At 35.2% G+C, this 26,119-nt stretch overlaps 1 protein-coding gene across 1 annotated transcript in view; it reads right to left on the reverse strand.

Moving 5' to 3' along the window:
- Positions 1–240: 240 nt before the first annotated feature.
- The window catches only part of slc9a8 (solute carrier family 9 member 8), a 57,452-nt gene continuing 31,573 nt past the window's right edge, over positions 241–26,119 (reverse strand). Inside the window, exons 5-16 of the mRNA XM_073823171.1 lie at positions 24,654–24,737; positions 22,456–22,557; positions 22,244–22,278; positions 22,005–22,148; positions 5,639–5,771; positions 4,376–4,481; positions 4,148–4,264; positions 3,982–4,064; positions 3,638–3,749; positions 2,005–2,225; positions 1,051–1,197; positions 241–960 (exon numbers count right to left, since the gene is read on the reverse strand). Coding sequence (XP_073679272.1) covers positions 847–960; positions 1,051–1,197; positions 2,005–2,225; positions 3,638–3,749; positions 3,982–4,064; positions 4,148–4,264; positions 4,376–4,481; positions 5,639–5,771; positions 22,005–22,148; positions 22,244–22,278; positions 22,456–22,557; positions 24,654–24,737 — 1,398 coding nt within the window. The 3' untranslated portion in view covers positions 241–846. The remainder of the gene's footprint in view (positions 961–1,050; positions 1,198–2,004; positions 2,226–3,637; positions 3,750–3,981; positions 4,065–4,147; positions 4,265–4,375; positions 4,482–5,638; positions 5,772–22,004; positions 22,149–22,243; positions 22,279–22,455; positions 22,558–24,653; positions 24,738–26,119) is intronic.

Genomic DNA, 26,119 nt, shown 5'->3' on the forward strand with positions numbered 1-26,119 from the left:
TGAAATGTATTGACCATAGCTTGCTCTTGGCTTCTATCTGCCTATGTATCTTTCCAGATTCAAGTCAACGGAAGTGAGCAGTTTTTCCTACAGTTCTATATAAAACGTTGAACATGAACACCCTCTTGTGGTCAGACATTATATTATCACTATTTAATATTTTCTTAATCAATAAGCTTAAAACCAAAGTTTGTTCTGCTTCTACTTTTAGTAACAAATGTACAAAGGGACTGCACTGCATTAAGTTACTGGAATCCATAATTTATTCACATCTGTTGTTGTTTTTTTTACACCACTTTCCCACAGCAGCTTTGTGCATTCAACACATTAAATTATGCACAGATATAATTCCTTCAATCACAGTTTCATTACAGTTAATTACAAACTCAAGTCTGATACAAAATACAGTGTCGAGAAACATTATAAAATACTCTTTTACTCCCATTTACAAAGACAACACAACAAATAAATATTTCATGAAAAGAAAATAGGTTACGTTTGTTAAATTAATTCCAAACAAAACATTCATTGGTGTCATTTCCCTGTGTGTGAAACACCCCCCCCCCCCCAAAAACGTAGCAAGTGTTACATTACGGTGCTTCAGCCTATTACAAAATGACAGAAAGGTGTCCAATATTGCTGTTTATTTTTTTGCTTTCCGCCTCAAATTCTCTTTATACTTTCCTTCATTTTCTTCTCTTAATCCCAGGCTTTTTGTACCACATACTCCTCTTCTTTTCCTTCTTTAGCTGGGAAGCACTTCTCCAGTCAAGGATTTCTGTGCGAATCCGACAAGTCTGTATACTTCATGCCACATGACGTGACAACAGCTCTCACATGATTGTCTCAGAGCAGTTCTGCCTCATCGTCCTCATCCTCAGAGCCGGACGGACCCTGCCGCACCTCCTCATACCACTTATTAGTGAGCGTCTTCATCTGTATCCGGCCATGCAGCAGGTCCTTAGAGAGGAAGTAAGAACGACAGATTACACACCCTATTGTTTCTCATATAACTGGACTCATCTGTATGAAGGTTTTGAGCGCTCTCACCTCTTGTGTGAGTCTACGGGTGAAGAAAGGGTTCAGATATTTGGCATCAAGCCACAGGAAACCCTTTAGATCCTGCCTTTGAAAAATATGAGCTTCATACTCTTCCTCTGTCAGCTCCGACAAATGCTCAGATTCAATGGTGTTACCCTGAAAGAGAGAGAGAGAGAGAGAGAGAGAGAGAGAGAGAGAGAGAGAGAGAGAGAGAGAGAGAGAGAGAGAGAGAGGTGCCATTTATCAACCAAAACAACCTAAAATGTTATTTATTACATTACATCATTACATTAAACTATAATATGATATATTTTCATTTTAAACAAATGCATGTGGGTGATTCTATAATTGCATGTACATTTGTTGTCCGAAGTCATTTTCTTTCTGCTTCTTTGAAAATGTTTATATTTTAAATTACTTTAATAACGTGTTACTCATTGTTATGAATTACAAGACGCTACAGTCCAACTTTGCCTTTAAATTGACCACATGCACGGAGTGTTATTTAGACCTTCCGCATAATGATAAGCAGCTCGCGAACTTCAGCTGAAGCTCATTTTATATGTGCTATATATAGGTGGACACTATTGAGACTCCTCTACTGCCTCATTCTTATCAGAAAATGAGAAAAATAATAATATAAAAAAAAAAAAAAAAAATCGTAAATAAAGAGAGTACCTAGAGAGTTCTCTAAGGGTAATTGTAACTAGTAAAAATGGATTTAAAGAGTTCTCTTATAGGCATTTTTACTAGTAATAATTGACTTGTAGAGCTCTCTAATTGAATTGTTACCAGTAAAAATGCAATTACAACAAGCTATTTTAAGCTAAAGTGGCTTGCCATATGAGTGTGTGTTCACATCCAATACAGATGTTTAACTATGAAATCTGAGGCTCACAAAATGTTTTGAAAGGTCCATTTTACATGCAAAAAAAAGTAAAGTAAAGATAACTGTTCTCTCACCATTTTCTCAGTTTTGCTCAAGTTGACATCTTTCTTGTTCTTGCGCCGTGATTGGCTCTCCTCGATGTCCATGATGCGGATGAGGGGCATGGTCCCGCCCCCCAGCAGCAGGATGGTGAAGAGCACGATGACGATGGTGGTGGTGCCGATCAGCTGCCGTTTCTCTATGGGCTCCAGACCCAGATGTAGACTGAGGGCGTAAGGAATCGCACCCCGCAGACCTGAGCACATCGGCACAGAAGACATGTGCTTAGACTGAATAGCACATACAGTTTCATAATACACTCATAATCATTTTATGACAATATGGAATAACTTTATTACAAATTATTATAAGACAATTGGCCATATGCACGGATTACTTCCTTGTTTTAGACAAGCCAGTGTCCTTTGCTTGTTTTCTCTACATAATCCATTCACAATCGAAAAAAAAGTTGTTTGTCTAAGAGCACCAAATGCCATGTATAGCATTTCAAGAATGACAAACGCCAGTTTAAAACAATACACATGTAAATCGGCTAAATATGCGCGAGTCATTGCTATGATTGACAGTAATAACCGGACGAAACATCTGACAAGCCGATGTCAAAAAAAGAGCTGTGCATTAAATGATTCAGACTAAATTCAGAGTAACACAACTACAGCAGGAACAAGTTTGTGTTGGTTAAATATAGACTGTTTAATAGCTTTTACAGTTCAAGATAAAGCTTAAAAGATGTAGTTATTAAATTATATAAAATATTTCACATTCTTATCAATTCATATTGAGTGCATTATTTAATTCTTATAGCATTAATATTTAACTTATTTAATTTGTAGTGAACTATATATAAGTGTTTTAAAAAAAACTGTTTGTCTCTGAGTTTATTTATTTGAATGACTTTCTGCACTTGCTATACTATATACTTCAGTGTGGTAAAAGTACTACAATTTATTATACTAGTAATTTGATAATAAATCGAAAAGCAACTCAAGGGAGTTGAAATGGCAGCTGCAGCCAATGATTGATCCTCTGCTGCCATCTTCTGGTTATATGGATAATTTCATGCCATTTTCATCTCAAAAAGACATTTTCTGTGAAAATATATATTTTTTCCATGTCTTTATGAATAAAAGGTGAACCTTTAAAGTTAATTTTATTGCACAGCTGTAAAATGAAATGAAAAATAAGATGAGATGAAAAATAATAAAAAATGTGTTCATGACTATGAAGGCAAGTTACTGATTATGTTATGATAGTGTTCAGCTGTCAGCATTTAAATGTACAACTATGCAGATACTCTCCTGGGATTACCAGGCTCAGAAGTTAATGTTGTTAAATAATATCAAACTGTTCATGTTCATGCCGCTAACATTATTTACGATGTTGCAATTATTATTTTTCTCAGTTTCTGATAAGAACGAGGCAGGAGATGAGTCTAAAGAGTGTCCACCAATATATAGCACATATACAATGATCTTCAGCAGAAGTCTACGAGCTGCTCATCATTAAGCAGAAGTTCTAAAGAACGCTCTGTGCATGTGGTCAATTGACGCTGACGTAATTTAAGAATAAAAAAGAAAAAGACAAACTGACTTCATGCCATAAAACCATTTGGAAAATAAAACTGAATCATTTTTCAGGTCTTCTTACCACTGAACCACATGATGAACATCATTTTGGGTGTGATTTTATGATCTCTGAAGAAGTTGAGCAGAAAGGAGAGGGGGAAGATATTCACAGCCCGACCGACAAGAACCAGAACCTGTGACAGGAAAACCCAAACAACTGAGTTCTGAATTTTGATTTAAAACTGATAAACATTATAAACAACAACTTGTCTTGCTTAAGTGACATCAGATCAAATTCCAAAGAGCCAGTGACGTATTATTTGTTCAGCACGCATTCATGTTTTATCAGATGCTGAGGAGCAGAAAGAGCAATAATGCACTCGAAGGAGACTAACAAGTGAAAACAAGCACTTTGGCGACACGTACTATACACCAGATGACAAAAGACAGCTCGAACTTATGAGGGAAACTGAAGATAGACAACCCCAGGAATGCAAACACACATGTTTCTGTGGAATCAAAATACAAAAGAGAAGAGTAAGATTAAGGTTAACAGCAAATCACCTCTGTGAGAGTCAAGTGAGGAACTCACCGCACATGAAGGCCACGGTTCGAAGAGTCTGCTGCATGAGAATCTGGGTGACTGGCGATAAGTTATGATGAGTGTAATGAGACATGACAATACCGGAGAACAGAATGGCCATGATACCTACAGACAAAAAGAAATTCTGATTCATTTTGATGCTGAAAACACAACAATATTTGACTAATTATACAGTATTACACATCTAAACTCATTAGGATCTGTTTTTAAGCTCACCGGAGAGTTTGATGCCCTCAGCAAGACCATACGGCAGGTATGCAAATATAATCATCATCCCAAACTCCAGAGAGGGAGTCTTCCTCAGGTCAAAGTGTTTTAAAGCCTGCATACTATCATTCAGCAAAATAATCCAAGACCAAGCTCTTAAAATAAACAACCATGTATAAAAAATGCATTCACTATTGCCTAGATGTTTACTAGCATGCATGTTACAAGAATATTGGCTGTTTATTAGTATATACAGTATAAGGCAGAAATAATGCCTTATTCTGAATTATAACATAAGGCGAGACACTGCAGGTGAATAGGATGAAAAAAACCAACTAATAGTTATGACCTTACTTACCCAGATGATTGATTACATTAATAAGTGCAAATATTTTTTGTATTACAAGTTTTCTAAAATGTTAGGTCTAAATATTACATACATTAATTTGCGTACATTTCTAGTAAAAATCTAAACACTAGATCAAGTCAGTTACAAAAATCTTGTTTAATTTTTTTGATATATTAGAGTCAATGTTTTTACAGAGGGGATTTGGGGTATCTCATTTTGTCATTAATTCAGAACAAACAGAACAGACAGAAAACAATTGACCTTTAAATTCTTTTGTGGGGAATAAAATCAAGCAAATTATATATGAACAAATCCCTCTGTAAAAACCTTCAGGATATAGTCAGAAATAAAAATGTAAAGTTTGGTGTGTGTAAGTGCTACTGAAGTGGAGATTTATGGCTCAGTGTAGGAGAAAACGGCCTTTAAAAATATGTATTGTGGTTGAAATCTATTGACACAAATAGATAAAGTGCTATAAAAGAAACACTTAACAGTGTCTTTTGGATGTTTTCTTTCCATTAGTCTGAAAAAACACTTTATGAAAGCCCAAAATCTCAAACTTGACAGGTGCATGTAAAAAAAAAACTGTTTTTGCCTGCAGTGTCTCCCCTTAACCCTACTCGCTAACTAAACATGCTGTAATTATTACAGCAACCTTACTTCAATTAGCAGTAATTAGGAGTTTATTAAGGCAAAAAAAAAAAAAAAGACTGCATTAAAGCATTAAAACTAGGGCTGTGCGATATTGAAGAAAAATGTGATATGCGATAACTTATTGAATAATGCAATATTCGATATGCAATATGACAATGCTTAAAAGGCCACATGCTGAGATGATATGCATATTGCGATATGTACATTTGCGGTATTTTGATCATTTCTATATATTGCACAGCCCTAATTAAACAAAATCTTTAGGATACAATAGCAGAGATGAGACCGGTGAGTGTGCCCAAAGCGGCCGACCCAAAGAACATCTTCAGGAAGTAGCCGAGCGCCTGCATGAAGGTTTCCCAGCCTGTAGAGACATCCGAGTCAGCAAAGCCCTCCGCTGTACTGAAATACCAACAACAACACATACATCAACCACTGCTCACATCTGCTAACATGATAAAGACTGAAAATCAAAACAGAATATGACTGAATTGCTCAGCATTTTAAATCGAGGTCTGTATCATGCTCATGCACATCCAGACAATATTTGCATGGTACCAGAACAATAACATTTACAATTAGAATTTTGTAAATATTCTGAATACATTAAATGGAAAGCTGTTTAGTCAAATGATTACTTGAATTGTGCATCTTGTTTGTGCCATCCTCTGGTGCTATTTATTTGTCTAACAGGCCCACTGATCATCCTAAACTTTAACAAATAGCTTGCTTTTGGTCAGCAGAGGGCAGTAGAGTCACATTTCTACCGTACATACATGGGTGCCACTGGTGTTCATTTAACACAGATGAGCTGTTGATACTGATGATACTTTTAAAACAAATTGTCATATGTTGAGCACTCAGTATCATTTAACTGACAGGAGAAAGTATTTTACACATTGAACAAATTACATCACAAAATGATAATAAAAAAACACAATGGTGGGTAGCAGGTAAGTAGTTTTTTTAATAAATAAATAATCCACTTTTTTATGGATGATAACTAACTAAACATTATGAGCTAGTCTTATGACGTAGTTCAAAAATAATATATTTTGAAGAATGTAGTTAAACAAACCATTGATGGTACCCATTAATGTCCATTATATTTTTTTCCAGTGGCTATTTTTAATTTCTGCGTAAACTACCTCTTTTTATAACGCCGAGGCAAAGGACCCAAAGCCTTTTATAAATAGCTAAATGTGATAATAGAATTGAATTCATATTCAGTCAAAAATTAACATACACCTTGCAGAATATGCAAAATGTTAATGGTTTTACCAAAATAAGAGCGGGTGAAAACTATTTGAATTTGAAGATCAGGGTAAATTTAACTCATTTTGTCTTCTGGGAAAAGTATCTTCTGTAGCTTCTGAAAACCAGGACTAAATGAAAAAAATATGATATTTAGGCAAAATAAGAAAAATGTACAACTCTTCATTCTGTTAAAATGTTTTCACCCCTGGCTCTTAATGCATGTTTTTTTCTTCTGGAGCATCAGTGAGTGTTTGAACCTTCTGTAATAGTTGCATATGAGTCCCTCAGTTGTCCTCAGTGTGAAACGATGGATCTCAAAATCATACCGTCATTGTCGGAAAGGGTTCAAATGCTAAAAATGCTGGAAAACCACAAAAATGCTGAAAAACCAAAGAATTTATGGGACCTGAAGGATTTTTCTGAAGAACAACAGGCAGTTTAACTGTTCAGGACAAACAAGGGGCTCATGAACAACTAAAAAAAAGTGTATGTAAACTTTTAAACAAGTCATTTAATAAATTCAACTATTATTGTTTTTCTTGTGGACTATATGTAAATGTCTTTTATGTGAAATATCGTATTCAGGTCAGTACTAAATAAAAAATAACATGCATTTTGTATAACTCCTCTTATTTTGGTAAAATAATTAACATTTTGCAGATTCTGCAAGGTGTATGTAAACTTTTGACTTCAACTGTATATATGATCATAAAACAGTGCTTGTGGAAGAGTTTGTGCTGGACTGAAGCTCATCAAGGGACACGACTGTTAAAACTGTTAGTTATTTACTGTTTATGCAAACCCATTTTTAACCATTTTATCAACAACATAACATCAGCCATACATCTATACAAGTTGTACTAGGTGATGATAAAGATCAACAAACATTTTATCGTGGAGGACAGCTCGACCCATGATGTAAAACTACACCCAGAGAGGAATTACTGCTTTCTAGGAAACACACAAACAGCTGATAACAGCAGCTCCGCAGACTCATCAATTATGAATGAGATCATTTTACCAGCCGACACTCAGGAGACAGTCATAGTGCACACTCACAATGACCACGGGAAACAGCCAGAGTAAACACTCACAATGAGCACAGACAACCCTCGAGCGGAGCTGAGAGGAGACTAGATAGGAAGAGACGAGAGACATGATGGGTCAAAAGAAGACAAACAGTATGAGAAGAGAAAAAATGAGACAAGACTAGATGATAAAAGAACAAACAAAAGAGAAAATGAGGTGAGAAGAGAATAAGAAGAGATGAGAAGAGGCAAGACAAGTAAAGACAAAAGACTAGCTAGATGAGAATAGAAAAGATGAGAGACAAGATGAGAAGCGACTAATTACAAAAAATGTCAAGAAGAGACTACATAAGAAGAGAAGAGAAGAGAAGAGAAGAGAAGAAAAAAATGAGAAGAATGATGACAACTAAAGAGACATACAGATAGAGATACATAAGACAACAACTTGATGAGAAGAGACAAGAGATAAACAAGACAAGATATTAAAATGAAATGAGAAGAGATGAGTAACATGATGAGGCAAAAGAGACTTGCTGAAAAGAGACAAAATGAGAAGCAAACAAAGAACAAGAAACGTCAAGAAAAGACTACAAAACAAAGAAGACATGAGACAAGACTAAAATGGAAGAGACAACAAGAGAAAACAGATGATTTGGACAGAGAAGAGACGAGCTGAAATCAGAAAAGACAAGATAAACAACACAAGAAAAAACAACAACAAGAAAATAAGATACGATTAGAAGAGACAAGAGACACATAAGACGAGATGAAAAAATGAATTGAGAAGAGATGAGAAGCATGGGGCAAAAGAGACAAGCTGGGAATAGACAAGATGAAAAACAAACAAAGAACAAAAAATGTCAAGAAGAGACTACAAAACAAAGAAGACATGAGACCAGAGTAGAATGGAAGAGACAACAAGAGAAAACTGATGATTTGGACAGAGAAGAGACAAGCTGAAATGAGAAAAGACAAGATAAACAACACAAGGAAAAAAACAACAACAAGAAAATAAGATACGATTAGAAGAGACAAGAGACACATAAGACGAGATGAAAAAATGAATTGAGAAGAGATGAGAAGCATGGGGCAAAAGAGACAAGCTGGGAATAGACAAGATGAAAAACAAACAAAGAACAAAAAATGTCAAGTAGAGACTACAAAACAAAGAAGACATGAGACCAGAGTAGAATGGAAGAGACAACAAGAGAAAACTGATGATTTGGACAGAGAAGAGACAAGCTGAAATCAGAAAAGACAAGATAAGAAACAACACAAGAAAAAAAAAGAAAATAAGAGACTTGATTAGAAGAGACAAGAGACACATAAGACGAGATGAAAAAATGAAAAGAGAAGACAAGAGACAAGCTGGGAAGAGACAAGATGAGGAGTGAGCAGAGAACATGAAGAGACTACAAGACAAAGACATGAGACAAGACTAGAATGGAAGAGATGGGACAAAGAGAAGAAATTAGCTGAAATCAGAAAAGACAAGATAAGAAACAACACAAGAAAAAAAAACAAGAAAATAAGAGACTTAATTAGAAGAGACAAGAGACACGAAATGAAAAAATGAAACAAGAAGAGATGAGATGCAAGAGGCAAAAGAGACAAGCTGGGAAGAGACTAGATGAGAAGCAAACAAATAACAAAAAACATCAAGAAGAGACTACAAAACAAACAAGACATGAGACAAGAGACCAGACTAGAATGGAAAAGACACCCAGAGGAAACAGATGATTTGGACAGAGAACAGATGAGCTATAATCAGAAAAGACAAGAAACAACACACAAAAAAAGAAAATAAGAGACTTAATTAGAAGAGACAAGAGACATAAAACGAGATGAAAAAAATGAAACGAGAAGAGATGAGAAGCATGGGGCTAAAGAGACAAGCTGGGAAGAGACAAGATGAGGAGTGAGCAGAGAACATGAAGAGACTACACGACAAAGACATGAGACAAGACTAGAATGGAAGAGACAAGATAAGATGGGACAAAGAGAAGAGATGAGCTGAAATCAGAAAAGACAAGGTAAGAAACAACACAAGAAAAAAAGACGAAAATAAGAGACTTGATTAGAAGAGACAAGAGACACATAAAACAAGATGAAAAAATTAAACGAGAAGAGATGAGAAGCATGAGGAAAAAGAGACAAGCTGGGAAGAAACAAGATGAGGAGTGAGCAGAGAACATGAAACATCAAGAAGAGACTACAAGACATGAGACAGGACTAGAATGGAAGAGACAAGAAGAGATGGGACAAAAGAAGACAAAGAGTATGATAAGAGAACAAATGGGACAAGACTAGATGATAAAAGAACAAACAAAAGAGAAAATGAGATGAGAAGAGAATAAGACGGGATGAGAAGAGACAACAGAGACATAAGGGACAAGAATGGAAGTGAAACAAGAGAAAACATAATTTGGACAGAAGAAATGAGCTGAAATCAGAAAGGACAAGATAAGAAACAACAACAACAAAAAAGAAAATATGAGACTTGATTAGAAGAGACAAGAGACAAGAGATGAAAAAAATGAAACAAGAAGAGATGAGATGCAAGAGGCAAAAGAGACAAGCTGGTAAGAGACTAGATGAGAAGCAAACAAATAACAAAAAAACATCAAGAAGAGACTACAAAACAAACAAGACATGAGACAAGAGTCCAGACTAGAATGGAAAAGACAACCAGAGGAAACAGATGATTTGGACAAAGAACAGATGAGCTATAATCAGAAAAGACAAGAAACAAAAAAAATAAAAAAAAATAAAAAATAAGAGACTTAATTAGAAGAGACAAGAGACACATAAAACGAGATGAAAAAATGAAACAAGAAGAGATGAGAAGCATGGGGCTGAAGAGACAAGCTGGGAAGAGACAAGATGAGGAGTGAGCAGAGAACATGAAGAGACTACAAGACAAAGACATGAGACAAGACTAGAATGGAAGAGACAAAAAGAGATGGGACGAAGAGAAGAAATGAGCTGAAATCAGAAAAGACAAGATAAGAAACAACACAAGAAAAAAAAGACGAAAATAAGAGACTTGATTAGAAGAGACAAGAGACACATAAGACAAGATGAAAAAATTAAACGAGAAGAGATGAGAAGCATGAAGAAAAAGAGACAAGCTGGGAAGAAACAAGATGAGGAGTGAGCAGAGAACATGAAACGTCAAGAAGACAAAAGAGAAAATGAGATGAGAAGAGAATAAGACGGGATGCGAAGAGACAACAGAGACATAAGGGACAAGAATGGAAGTGACAACAAGAGAAAACATGATTTGGACAGAGAAGAAATGAGCTGAAATCAGAAAGGACAACATAAGAAACAACACAAGAAAAAAAAAAGAAAATATGAGACTTGATCAGAAGAGACAAGACACACATAAGACGAGATGAAAAAAATGAAACAAGAAGAGATGAGATGAGATGAGATGAGATGAGATGAGATGAGATGAGATGAGATGAGACAAGCTGGGGAGAGACTAGATGAGAAGCAAACAAAGAACAAAAAACATCAAGAAGAGACTACAAATCAAACAAGACCAGACTAAAATGGAAAAGACAACAAGAGAAAACTGATGATCTGGACAGAGAAGAGACGAGCTATAATCAGAAAAGACAAGAAACAACACAAGAAAAAAAAAAAAGAAAATAAGAGACTTGATCAGAAGAGACAAGAGACACATAAGACAAGATAAAAACAAAATGAGATGAGATGAGACGCATGACGCAAAAGAGACAAGCTGGGAAGAGACAAGATGAGGAGTGAGCAGAGAACATGAAAGGTCAAGAAGAGACTAGATGAGAAGAGACAACAGAGACACAAGGGACAAGAATGGAAGAGACAACAAGAGAAAACAGATGATTTGGACAGAGAAGAGACAAGCTGAAATCAGAAATGACAAGATAAGAAACAACACAAGAAAAAAAACAAGAAAATAAGAGACTTGATTAGAAGAGAAAAAGAAGAAAAAAATTAAATGAGAAGAGATGAGGCAAAAGAGACAAGATGAGGAGTGAGCTAAGAACATGAAACATCAAAAAGAGGAATACAAGACAAAGACGTGAGACAGGACTAGAATGGAAGATACAAGAAGAGATGAGTCTAGACAAAAAAAGATATGATGAGCCAGCAAATGAGATGAGATACGAGACAAGACGAGAGCGAAAAAAGGGAGAAAACAAAATAGATAAAACTACGTAAAATGAGATGAACGAAAAGAGACAATAAGGGACACATGAAGACTCAAAAAGGTTAAAACACATAATACAGACACTGTAAAGCCACACTGAGCGACTAAAGATACATAAGAGTCAGTATGTGCTGCAGTAGACCACATGTCTCACCATTCCTGTTCAACTCGTTTGTAACATGACTTCATCTAGATACATGAAGCTGTCACGTTCGGTCACATTCATACTGAGAACACCTGTGTGAATCTATGCAAACACAGGTAACATGCGGGCCAAATGTCCCATCGACAAATGCCCTGCAAAACACTGAAGAATGCTACAATCACGTCACAGTCCAAGGACTCCTCAAGCATTACCTCTGAGTGTGAGGTCAGCGGTTAATGATGAGGTTTTGAGATTCCATTCGAATCAGCAGTTTCTACACTAAACGCACACAGACAGCTGAATACAATCGTGTTGCTAAAACAAAACCTCTATCACGCCGTGTATTGCCTAGTAGACTGATATTAACCGTGTATGTAAAACACATGCACAAAAATAAAAGTCATTTCAAACATTGCTTAATGCTGTGACACTGTAAAAATGTACACATACGTACTGTATGAGCCGGTTATAAAGATAGAAATGCTCATGTTATATATGGATCTGGTTTAGTCGTGCTCAGCAAATTCAGGATTTGCCCTGCCACCCTGATCCAAATCCACAGTTGTAATCTCCCATTAGTCAAAAGCTCGGAGGAAAGGTATTGACACATGTATCATAAGTTCAGCTACCGCACATTATTATAAAGCAAAGTTCCTGGAGATCTACCTTCCTGCAGAGTTCAGCTCCAACCCTGATCAAACACAACTGAACCAACTAAATAGGATCTGAAGGAGCACTTGATAATTACAGACAGGTGTGTTTGATCAGGGTTGGAACTGAGCTCTGCAGGAAGAAAGATCTCCAGGAACAGGGTTGGGCACCCCTGTTACAAAGGAACCATATTTCCTAGAACTCAATCAGCTTGACATGTCCAAACACAAGAAAATTATTTTGACAACTAAAGGGTGTTTAATTTCACTGATTAGTCACTTCTTGTAATGTCTCACAATGTGTCATGTACATTGATCTAATGGCCAATTTAAGAATGAACAGGGCTTGTAAATAATTTATGGGGCAAGACCTCCACAACAGAGTGCTAAATGACTAAGCAAACAGGTCCGTTAAGACACTCGAAATGTCATATATTTTGTTTTTATCATGTTTTCCACTGACAGGGTTCCCACACCTTGGTAAATAAAAAAAATGCAAGGACCTTTCAAGGACTTTCCAGTTCCAATACCCTCAAATTCAAGCACTTCATGTGGGGACATATTTCAAGGGAGAGCAAGGTTACATTTTGTTACCTTGTAAGATACATTGTTACAGTTCATGCGTCAAACACAACTATGCAAAAAACTTTTTTTGCATTTATTTTTGGCCATATGACAGAGATCTGATATTCTAATTGCTGTAAATGTGCATAACTAACGTAAATCAAGCAAGCTAGTATGCATAGGCCACAACATATATATTTAAAATTTGTTGCACCCTCAGATTCCAGATTTTCAAATAGTAAACCATGAAGATATTTTGTAAATGGCTTACTGTAAATATATCCTAACTTAATTTTTGATTAGTAATATGCATGGCTAAGAAACTCATGTGGACAACTTTAAAGGCAATTTTCTCAATATTTAAAATTGGTTGCACCCTCAGATTCCAGATTTTCAAGAAGTTGCATCTCAGCCAAATATTGCCCTTTCCTAACAAATCCACGCATCAATGGAAAGCTTATTTTTAGTTTTGTCCAGGGTCTTTTGTGGTCCAGGGTCACATATGTAAATGACATCTGTTATGATTGGCAGGCCTCCATTTTCTTTCGGAGGCCATCACATTACATTTTACTTCAAAATCATAAATGAATGAATAAATAAATAAGCAAGCAAGCTTTATGACTTTATGAAATAAAGTGCATTATCTATTTTTCATATTCAAAAATTATATTCAAGACATTTACACTGCAAAAACCTTATTTACTGATTTTTTTTGTCCTGTTTCCAGCCAAAATATCTGACAATTCTTAAATCAAGAAGGATTTTCTAGACAAGTAAAAAATTGTCTTGTTTTCAGAAAAAATAAGTTTAATCTACCAAAGGGGTAAGCAAACACTTTTTTTTTTCAAACAGAAAACAAGATTATTTCTCTTATCCCATTGGCAGATTATTTTGCTTGTTTCAAGAAAAAACACTTTTTTGCATTTATTTTTGGCCATATGACAGAGATCTGATATTCTAATTGCAGTAATTGTGCATAACTAACATAAATTAGGCAAGCTAGTATGCATAGGCCACAAAGTGTTAGCGAAATAATACATTGGCGGACCGGAGGGAATAATATGGACATTTTTTCCAGAAAACTTCTTGTTCATTTTCAAAAACTTTCCAGGGCTTTCAAAGACCCATGGAAACCCTGTACTGAACTTAGGTTAGTTAAGGCTTGGAAAACCAAAAGAAAATGTATTTCATGAACATTTTCTACCCACTCTCTTATGCTTAGAAGTAAACAGCCTGTTTTGCTAACTAAAATGTATGATTACTTTATGTAAAAGAAAATCAGAATTACAAAAGTGTGGAATATATATATAAGAAAAAAATGCATCATGATGTCACCTTTAATGAATATTTAGAGTATCTCCTGATCTGAGAATGAAGTAAGTTCTTGCTGATGCTGCTGGGAATAATGAAACACCCATGCATTTATATCAACTACATGGCCAAGAGAATGAGGACACCTCATTCTAATGAACGGGTCCGGCTGTTCCAGTGAAGACAAACATTTATACTACACCACACAATGACGTTCTAGACAACTGTGCTTTTCTCAAGAACTAACCAAATGTTGACTTCTGAATAAGCCAAATTACACAGGGCGTCCTGAAGACCAAACGGCTTCTCAGTCCTCATGACAATCTGTAAAATGCACAGAGATGTTGGTCAAAAACTATTTTCTTTAGTGTGCCAGTAAAAGATATCCATTTCAAAACTCAATTTTAGGCCTCCTTAGAGAATTTGCAAAGGAAGCATTTGGTAACCTAAAACTGATATTTCCAGCACTTTAAAGCAAAAAAAATATGAATAATAATATTAAAACTATGAGCCTAAAGCATTTGCAAAGTAAATACAGGTATTTCTGCATGTAAAAGCAGATTTGCCTCTCGCACGAAATGGTCGTGTTCACCCAGGAGAACGGTTTTGCCACAAGAGTTGAGAATGAATCCTAACGCATTTAGCACACAAGAGTAAAGCACACTTTCATGTGGTCATAAATCATGGGACGTGGAAGCAGAAAATGAGCAGAAGGCTGAAACTGACAGAATGAGGATGTCTGTAGGCCACAAGGCCAACGGCAGCTTGGCCACAAACTAGAAAAGGAAAACGTGCCTGACACACTTACATGGAAGCCTGCTGAGATACAATGTACGGCCAGTAAATGTATGAGATATCAGAAACTGCAACTAACTCCTGTCACACAGCGTTTTCTGGCAAATGTTGCTGGTCGAAACTCAGCCAGAGTGTCTGTAAACTCTTTTTAACTAGTATGCATTTAGTTACCGCTTTTGCTCTTTGAAATGTTTTGAGATGATTTCTATATGTGACCCTGGAGCACAAAACCAGTCTAAAGTAGCATGGATATATTTGTAGCAAAAGCCAAAAATACATTGTTTGGGTAAAAATGATCATATTATTAAGTAAAGATCATGATCATGCATGATATTTTGTAAATTCTCTACCATAAATACATCCAATCTTTGATAATCGATATTTAAAATTTATTGTACCCTCAGATTCCAGATTTTCTAATAGTGGTATCTCCCAAATATTGTCCTATCCTAACAAACTATACGTCAACTGAAAGCTTATTTATTTAGTTTTGTCTAGCTTTTTTTGTCTTTTTGTAGTCCAGGGTCACATACACTACCGGTCAAAAGTTTGGGGTCAGTAAATTTTTCTTCTTCTTCTTCTTTTTTTTTTTTTTGAAAGAAATTAATACTTTTATTCACCAAGGGTGTGTTAAATTGATAAAAAGTGATAGCAAATATTTATATTTTGAATAAATGCTGTTCTTTTGAGCTTTTTATTCATCAAAGAATCTTGAAAAAATATCACAATTTCTAAATAAATACTTTGCAGGGCAACTGTTGCAATATATAATCCAATATAGATCATTCTAATAATAAATCAGTATATTAGAATGATTTCTGAAGGATCATGTGACACTTAAGACTGAAGTAATGGCTGATGAAAATTCAGCTTTGCATCACAGGAATAAATTAAATTTTAAAGTATATTACAACAGAAAGCATTATTTTATATTGTAATAACATTTCACAATATTAAAGTTTTTTTCTATATTTTTAAATAAATAAATGCAGCACTGATGAGCATAAGAGACTTTCTTTAAAAACATTACAACTCTTACTGACCCCAAACTTTTGACCGGTAATGTATGTAAATGTACTTTAAAATTATAAATGAATAAATAAATAAATAAATAAACAAATAAATAAATAAGCAAGCAAGCTTTATGACTTTGAAAATAAAGTGCATTATCTATTTTTCATATTCAAAAATTATATTTAAGACATTTACACTGCAAAAAAAAAAAAAAACTTATTTACAGATTTTTATGTTTTGTTTCCAGTCAAAATATCTGAAAATTCTTAAATCAAGAAGGATTTTCTAGTTTATCTATTTTTTTTTTTTACTGTAAAAATTATATTCAAGACATTTACTCCCATTTTCTACAGTTAACAAAACCAATAGCTTTCAATAACCTAATGGTAAAAATCAAATTCTCATTAACATCAAGTGAAACATAAATGATATACAGTGCCCTCCAGTAATATTGGCACCCTTGGTAAATATAAACAAATAATTCTGCATTGTTTATCATTTTGATCTGTCATTCAAAAAAAAATCACAACTAAAATTCTAACCTTTTATTGCAGTAGAACAATTGAAAATAGCGGAAACTCACATTATGAAATAAATGTTTTTCTCCAACGCATTTTGGCCACAGGATTATAAGTATGAGGAACACAAAGGCCGAATTCTCTTAATCATAAAGGAGTAAAACCAAACAATATAGCTCTGATGTTCAGAACAAGGTTGTTGAGCTTAACGAAATAGAAAGTGGCTGTAAAAAAAAAAAAATAGCTAAAACATTAAAAATCCCCATTTCCACCATTAGGACAATAATTAAGAAGTTCCAATCAACTAAAGATGTTACAAATCTGCCTTGAAAAGGATGTGTGTCTATATTAGTATTGGGTTCAAGTCCACCTAAGTCGACTCCGAGTCTTTAACCAATCGAGTCCAAATGGGTCGAGTCCGAGTCCAACTAAACACTACTGTTTGTCAGTATGTTAACCTTGTTTAACCTTTACAACTAGAATAAGGCAATGACAATTTAAATGTAACAAAAGCAAACCTCTATTGCATATTGCCATTTATATTTTTGATTTCACACCATCTCATGATCAGTGTCCTGCTCAGCAAACTTAAAGTCATGTAACAGAAGTTATGGCTGACTTGATTTATGTATTGTGACATACTTCAGAGTGAAACAGCTTTTAGAATGTGAAAAATTATAGGGCAGGGCAGGACAGGACTTGACTTTATTTGTTGTTATAGTAAATGTATAAATTCAATGGGTTGGGTAGGAAGCTAATTGAATGAGACCTGAGGAGCAGGAAATGCACCTCTTATCTCTGATTGTGGCTGTGTTTTGGCCTTTATACAGGGATTAAAGCAAAAAAAAAAAAAAATAAAGAAATAAATCTTCTGACTGAAAATTTTTCCTCCAAAAAATCTTTGCCAAACACCATTTCACAGCCATACCTGTCACACACCCACTTTATAAGCAGTTTTTTTTCCTTATAGTGCGTGTCCTCCTAATTTAAAAAATGTAGAAGCATCTTCTGATCAATAATAAGAAATTCTGATAAAAAAATTAGCCTTGAGGTGATAATTGACTCATTAACGTGATTTACAGTGGCAGTTTATTTTTACCTTTGTAATGGCATTTTTTAATTTTTATTAAATGTCATTATCTGTCAAATAAAAATAAATAAATAAATAAAGCAGAATAAGACAAATAAATCACCAATCATATAAAATTAGTATTAATAAAAAATAATTTGTACTACAGAGGTGGCACAAAGGAATACAAAAGTGGCTTGTAGGTGCAATTTCAGACATTTAATGAGGCTCAGAGGTGGCATAAGTGCAAATAAATTCATGTTGAGATAAATGTTTTAAATATACATTTTTAATAATGAAATATTACGTTTTAAATAACTAAGTATACGTTAACGAAAATCCGTCGTAGCGATGGAGAACTTTAATCCCTGTTTATATGATGAATGGTTAGACCTTAGACAGGGCATTTTACATTTTTTTTCTTGGATGAAAATGAGGCTGTGAGTGTTAATACAGTTTTCAAGTTGCAGTCTATGGAAGCCATGGAATAAAATAATAAAATAAATAATGATAAATATCTTACAATTGACCATATGCACGAATTACTTCCTTGTTTACTCAAGCCAGCTAAGACGTTTCCGGTCAACTGTACTGTGGCGTAATATGAGCGCACTTTGTTCGTTTTCTCTACATAATACATTCACAATCGAAGAAAAGTGTTGTTTGTCTAAGAGGACCAAACGTCCATGTATACCGTTTCAAGAATGAAAAATGCCAGTTTAAAAAAATACGCCAGTAAATCGGCTAAATATGCGCGAGTCACTGCTATGATTGACAGTAATAACCGGACCAAACAAATGACAAGCTGATGTCAAAAAAGAGCTTAAATGATTCAGACTAATTTCACAGTAACAGAACTACAGCAGTAGCAAGTTTGTGTTGGTTAAATATAGGCTATTAAATAGCTTTTACAGTTCAAGATAAAACTTAAAAGATGTAGTTATTAAATTTTATAAAATATTTCAAATTCATATTGATTCATATTGAGTGCATTAATTATTATACCATCAATAATACTACAATTTATTATACTAGTAATTTTATAATAAATCAAAAAGCAAGACGTCTTGAAAAATATATAGGGATTTTAAAAGTCAGCTTCACAATAAATAATCCTCTGCTGCCATCTATTGGTTATATGGGTAATTCCATAAATAGACGTTGTTTTCCGTGAAAAGCCATTTTTTTTTCCGATGCCGTTTTTATGAATGAAAAGTGAGTCCCTGAAGTACATTTTATTTCACAGCTGTAGAGTTAGAAAATAAAAAAGGCTTTAAAATATTGCAAGATTTTAAAAATGTGTTCATGACTATGAAGGCAAGTTAGTGATTATCTAGAATTCCATTAAGATGTCCTTGAAGAGAAGTATCGCTAGCTAGTTAACGTTAGCTTAAACACCTTATGATAGTGTTTAGCTGTCAGCATTTAAATGTACAACTGTGCAGATACAGAGAGTACGGGATTGCCAGGCTCCGCGTTTAAATTATATGTTGTTAAATAATATGAATCTGAATGTTCATGCCGCTAACATTGTTTATAATGTTGCAATTATAATTTTTCTCAGTTTCTGATAAGAACGGGGCAGTAGATGAGTCTCAATAGTGTCCACCTAATATATAGCACATAGAATATGAGCTTCAGCGGAAGTTTACGAGCTGGCTTATCTTTATGCGGAAGTTCTAAAGAACGCTCCGTGCATAAGGTCAATTCTGATAAGAAAATACATTTTCCCATTTCTCCTCAGCTCAAAATCATGAGTTTATATCCCACACTTCTGGCTTTTTTTTTTTCCTCAGAACTGACAAACTCGCTATTGTTGAGTTAAATTGAGTTATAAAGTCCGAAATACAATATAAACAACATATTAAAAAAATGATAAAATAGGTAAATGTAAAATGTTATGGTTTTAATGAGTATTTTTCTGCCACCACAATGCACGTGCAGCTGCAAGTGACAACTGTAACATCTACTCCAAATTGGTCTATTGACAACGGAGCATTAAATTATTAGAAAATAATGCACACCCAAGTAAGTAAACCATTCTCAAGCTTACTGAAGGAAAATAAACTAAGTCTAATGATTAATTACAAGCAAAAGGATAAATAAATATATTAATCAAAATTCTAATTTTTTTAAATTCAAGTTGTTCAGGTCTATATAGTAAAGGCTACCATAGAAATAGCCTACTACAAACATTTAATGAAGTAATAAATGTAAAAATAAAACACTCTACAATCTTCACTGTATACATTAAATATAGATGATTCTTATTATAGTTACTAAACTGCTTTAATCAAGAACAGTGAGTGATTTTCTCTTTTTCTTTTGTAGTTTGATTATGATGCAGTCTGCGGCAGTAGGTTTATGCTGCTGTCACTTTAAGACCTGACGCACAGATCATTTGACACATTAGTAAACCCACTTAATGAGTTTGGTACAAACAGGGACAAAAAGTACCCCATGCCCACGGTGAAATATACTGCTGAATCCTTAATGTTTTAGACTTATTTTTCTGCCAGAGGTCCTGGACATCTTGTTCACATACATGGCATAATGGATTCTAGCAAATACCAAACAGATAAAAAAAATCTAAACCTGACTATATATGTTAGGAATTCTATAATGAGCTGTGGTTGGATCTTCTATCAGGACAATGATCCAAAGCAAACATCAAAATCAACACAAAAATGTGTCACTGAGCACAAAATGAAGCTTCTGCCATGGCCATCCCAGTTCCCTGACCTGAACCCTATAGAAAATGCATGAGGTGAACTAAAGAGAAGAAGTGCCAGCATGAAGCTGGGAAACTGAAGGATAATGAGAGTTTCTGTATGAAGGAATGGTCTCTGATCTTTTGTTAGGTATTATCCAAACTCTTCAGGCATTAAAGAAGAAAACTCAGAGCTCTTATCTTGAATAAAGGACGTTGTAATAATTGGGTGCCAATAATTATGGCCAACATGAACTAGATACAAATATTTATTACATAACTAGATTTTCTAGATTTTCCCCCCACTTTCCATTGTTAATGAAAAGTTAGAATTTTGTGATTTTTTTTAAATGAAAGATTAAAAGGATAAACAATGCAGATTTATTTTCACAGCCATCTTTGCTTATATTTACCAAGGGTGCCAATAACTATGGCCAACACGAACTAGAGAAAAATATTTATTACATAACCAGATTTTCCCCCCACTTTCCAATATTTTACATCAATGAAAGGTTAGAATTTTGTGAATTTTTTGAATGAAAGATTAAAAGGATAAACAACACAGATGTATTTTCACAGCCATTTTTGCTTATATTTACCAAGGGTGCCAATATTAGTGGAGGGCACTGTATGCTATTGAAATTCCTTGGCAATGATGATGGAGCTTATGTTTTAGAACAAATTACTCTATGCAGAATAAGAACATGATTCATCAATCTGTTTATCCACCTTTTTTTCCCCACAAGAGCGGGCGCAGCCATTTGTAAATGCAATGTGTCTGGCTTCTGGTCTCGTCCACTTCCAGCCAATACAATCTCTGAGTAAAGACTCAAAAGTTGAGGGCAACCAATGGTACCATATTTCTTGCAAATGGTTTGCTATTATAAAATTAGTAAGTGTTTGGATTTAACATCTGTGGTATGTAGGGCTTGTATGGGCAAGACTCTACACGCATAGCTAGAGGCTATTGATGGTATAGAAGTAATCCAAAAAAAAGTTCCCACAAGATATGATTTATTGCCATGGACAACAAAATATTTTCCCTATAGAGTAGAGGTTGTCTACGAAGCTCTCTTGAACCAGTCTGCATTTGAATCAAGAACAAGTAAAAAATAAGAAAATGTGCAGTTTTGAGGTCTTCTAGTTTTGTTTTGTTGAGGAAATTATATAATGCATGGCCAATAGTAGTTAATAGGTCCTGGTTTGAGACCAGCAGGTTTTAGAGGCTGATGCAGAGGTGATTTTTCTGGCCACAGCTATTTTTATTTCAGTGGAAACATGGAGAATGGGGATGAGATTGCACATATGTTTTAGCACCAGGGTTTGTAAAACTGTCTAAATGATTTTATGGAAGACAGAAAGAGAGTTTGGCGTACTTTGTTAATACAATAGACACTGCGTCGTTTAGGATGCTCTCTCCAAACACCAGCATATTGAGGACAGGATCCACGTTCAGAGCGTTGAATATGGCGATAGTGGCGACTGGATCCACTGCGGAGATCAGAGACCCAAAGGCGAAACTGGAGGGAAAAAATTAAGACATGAACGTACATGTCAAAGTCTTTTGAAACACTTTGCTCAATAGTTACAGAAACTGCACAAGGAAAAATCTCACCTGTCTGTCATTGTCATCTTATAAATAACATCAGCCTATTGAAGACACATGGAAACATAACAGTCATAATCGTTGAGAAATCATACCAAAGAAGCTGTTGAGGTGTGCCAACTAGTCAAACTAGATAAACCACTTAATGAACTCACTTATACGTCTATTTACATGGAAAGACATGGGAAAAGCTGTTGATGAACCAAACAGTAAGAAGATACCTGGCCCAGGAAATAGATTCCTCCTCCCACGATGAAGGCTGAAATCGCTGTTCCAAAGACGGCGAATAACGTAATCGAGCCTATGTTTTGGAAGAAATTGCCCTGTGGGATAAGAACTTAAATGAATCAATCTGTTTATATAACTAACTCTCATAGTCCCTAAATACAGACTTAAAAATTGATGACTTGAGGGCATCCAATACTAAAATTATCAATAGTGTTTTATTTAATTACTATTTCCTACACAGTCCTTTAATGAACATGTAAGGGCGAGACTCCACATGCATAGCTAGATGCTATTACTGGTATATCAGTACTTCAAATAGAGGGCAGAAGTTTTACAAACCTTAAGTACACTAAACATACTTTGTTTTGAGGCATCACTAAATGAACTGACAGCTTGTAGTTTAGTATTTGAGATTCAGTAACTACTCCAATTTAGTTTACTCGGTGAAGGACAGTTTATCTGACAGTTTTAAACTGGTAACTACTGAGTTAGGATCATTTTGGATAAATCATTTGTTGTGAACTGAAATACACTATATGTTTGTTCTTATGTGCAGCCAGTGAGAAGAAAGCAATAAAAATACAGAATACAGAATCTTCATGGGACAATACTATAGAAATAAAACTTGGATATATTTTTGAGTAGTCAATGTGCAGCTTGTATAGCAGTATAGATTTACTGTCCTCTGAAAAAACTCAACATACAGCCATTATTGTCAAAATAGCTGGCAACAAAAGTGAGTACACCCTAAGTGATAACAGCAGTATGTTGTTTAACCATGCAAAGCCACATGTACTATTCATCATGTTTGTTTTTGTCTGCTTGTCAGGACCATACAAACTTGTGTATCTTGTATTAGAGCAGTTAAAATTAGCAGCTTTAAGTATATTTCTCTCATTCTGACCACTGGATGTTCAACATGGCATCTCATGGCAAAGAACTCTCTGAGGATTTGAGAATTAGAATTGTTGCTCTCCACAAAGATGGCCAAGGCTATTAGAGGTTCAGTAACACCCTGAAACCGAGTTACACTACAGTGGTCAGAGTTACACTACACTACAGTGGTCAGTGGTACAGTGAAGTTGAGCACTCGTTCTGTGCGTCAGGTGCAGAACCTGGCTTCAAAAAACAGACGCATGAGTGCTGCCAGCATTGCTTTACAGGTTGCAGAAGTAGAAGGTCAGCTTGTCAGTCCTCAGACCATACGCTGCACACTGCATCAAGTCGGTTTGCATAGGTGTCATCCCAGAAGGAAGCCTCATCTAAAGCTGGCTCACAAGAAAGCCTGCAAACAGTTTGCTGAAGACAACCAAGAGCATGAATTACTGGAACCATGTCCTGTTGTCTGATGAGACTATAAGATAAACTTGTTTGGCTCAGATGGTGTCCAGCATGTGTGGCGATGCCCTGGTGAGGAGTACCAAGAAAACTGTGTCTTGTCTACAGTCAAGCATGGTGGTGGTAGCATCATGGTCTGGGGCTGCATGAGTGCTGCTGGTTCTGGGGAGCTGCAGTTCATTGAGGGAAACATGGAGTCCATTATGTACTGTACAATCTGAAGCAGAACATGATGCCTTCCCTCCAGAAACTACCCCAAACATACCACCAAGATGACAACTGCCTTTCTGAGGAAACTGAAGGTGATGGGGTGGCCAAGTATTTCTCCAGACCTGAACCCTATCAAGCACCTGTGGTGCATCCTTAAGCGTAAGGTGGAGAAGCACCATGTGTCTAACGTCCAGCAGCTCTGTGAGAATCTCGGCAACAACCTGCAGCTCTGGTCAATTCCATGCCCAGTATGATTAAGGCAGTGCCAGATAACAATGGTGCTCACACAATATATTGACACTTTGGACAAGTTCACTTAGAGTGTACTCACTTTTGTTGCCAGCTATTTTGACAATAATGGCTGTATGTTGAGTTATTTTCAGAGGACAGTAAATCTATACTGCTATACAAGCTGCACATTGACTACTCTAAAATATATCCAAGTTTCATTTCTATAGTATTGTCCCTTGAGAAGATATACTAAAATGGAAGCTAAAATGTGAGGGGTGTACTCACTTTTGTGAGATACTGTACATGCTTTTTCGCTATTCTTTCTATTTATCACACTGAATTCAGATTCTTTCTTCCCTGTTTTTTTTTGTTTTTGTTTTGAAAATGATTAATATTACAGTACTTATTTTACCTTATGTAATGAGTATCCAGACTCAAAAATGATTGGCGGTAGAAGTAAGAGGAAAAACATATTGGGACGAAACATCTCTTCTTCCTGTGAAAGAAAGAAAGAAAAATGACAATGTGTACCTGAACAAACAGACTCACATTTTGTGTTTTATTTTTGATACCGTCTATCTAGAGCTTAATATAGTTATTATTAATAGTAATAACAGTCCACTGAATGACACGGTTGGTTGTCATGTTTATGTTTCTTTATTTACACTTCCTTTTTTAGTTTCCTTTCATTTACATATATATATATTTTTAAATATAGATTCAGTATTTCTTATTTTGTTCTTTTCACATTATCATTTTAAATAAAGGACATGATTTTAAACTTTATATGTGAAGATTATTATCAGTATTTTCTTTATTGATCATGTACAGTAAAGCAGTCTGAATGAATTCATCTGAATGAAATGTGTTGTATTGTATAAAACACTTTCCCTGCCTACACACACACACACACACACACACACACACACACACACAGTCAGAACATAAGTGAGTTTGTAATGTGTTTGTGAGCATATAGATGTGTTTGCATGTAAATACATACATTATACTTGAGCACAAAGTAGAACTGTGTTTGTGTGGTGCTGTTATCGTGCATGAATGCACAAAGACACACTTCATGCATGTAACCACCAGTTCACCACATTTTATCATGTGCACGCTCTCATTCTTTAAGTTCCTGTGCAGGGAGGCCTTGCCCCATCACATTCTCTTTCAGTTCCACATGATCCATTGCTTTTGGCAATCATTGAGGGGAAAAAGCTAGTTTTTGGTTCATGAAAGTGCTGAACAATTCACAGGACCACTCCCGAAAACAGCACAGAATTATTAGAGGAATTTGGATTTGTGTAGGTGTTAAAACACATGAAGCTCTGCATGAGAGCTAAAGTTGGTGGTTGGTGGCTGCTAACCAAGCGCTCCAGCGCAATGATAATGCTGCATTTCTTCTGATTGCTTCTCAGTATCTTTGTTGGGACTGCAACAACATTTTAAAGCATGAGAAAGCCGCAAATGTTGCTTTTTAAGATCAAATCAGAAGCATCAGTCTTCATGGAAACACTGTGTACTAAAGTATGTGAATGCAAACACTTTTAGCTATGCAAGCTTGATTTGAGAAAAATGTGTTAGATCGCTTTTTGTAGCACAAAGGAAACACATATTGCATTCTTTGAGCGGTTGCAAAGGCTGCTACAGCCGACGTTAGTGTAAACCAGAGGTTTACCCAAGGAAATCAAAGGATGCATTGCAACATGCCTTTGGAAATTTAAATTTGAACAAAACTGACATAATTGATTTTTAATTGGATGGAACCCATAGGTATGGCATGTTTTTGTGCTTCCTTGAGTATCAAGCTTTTAGTTTAACACCTGACTTTTAAAAAATGTGAAACAGAACACTTGGAAGATGTTATTAACTTCA

Source organism: Garra rufa, chromosome 18 (genome assembly GCF_049309525.1).
Source record: "Garra rufa chromosome 18, GarRuf1.0, whole genome shotgun sequence".
NCBI classification, from domain to species: domain Eukaryota; kingdom Metazoa; phylum Chordata; class Actinopteri; order Cypriniformes; family Cyprinidae; genus Garra; species Garra rufa.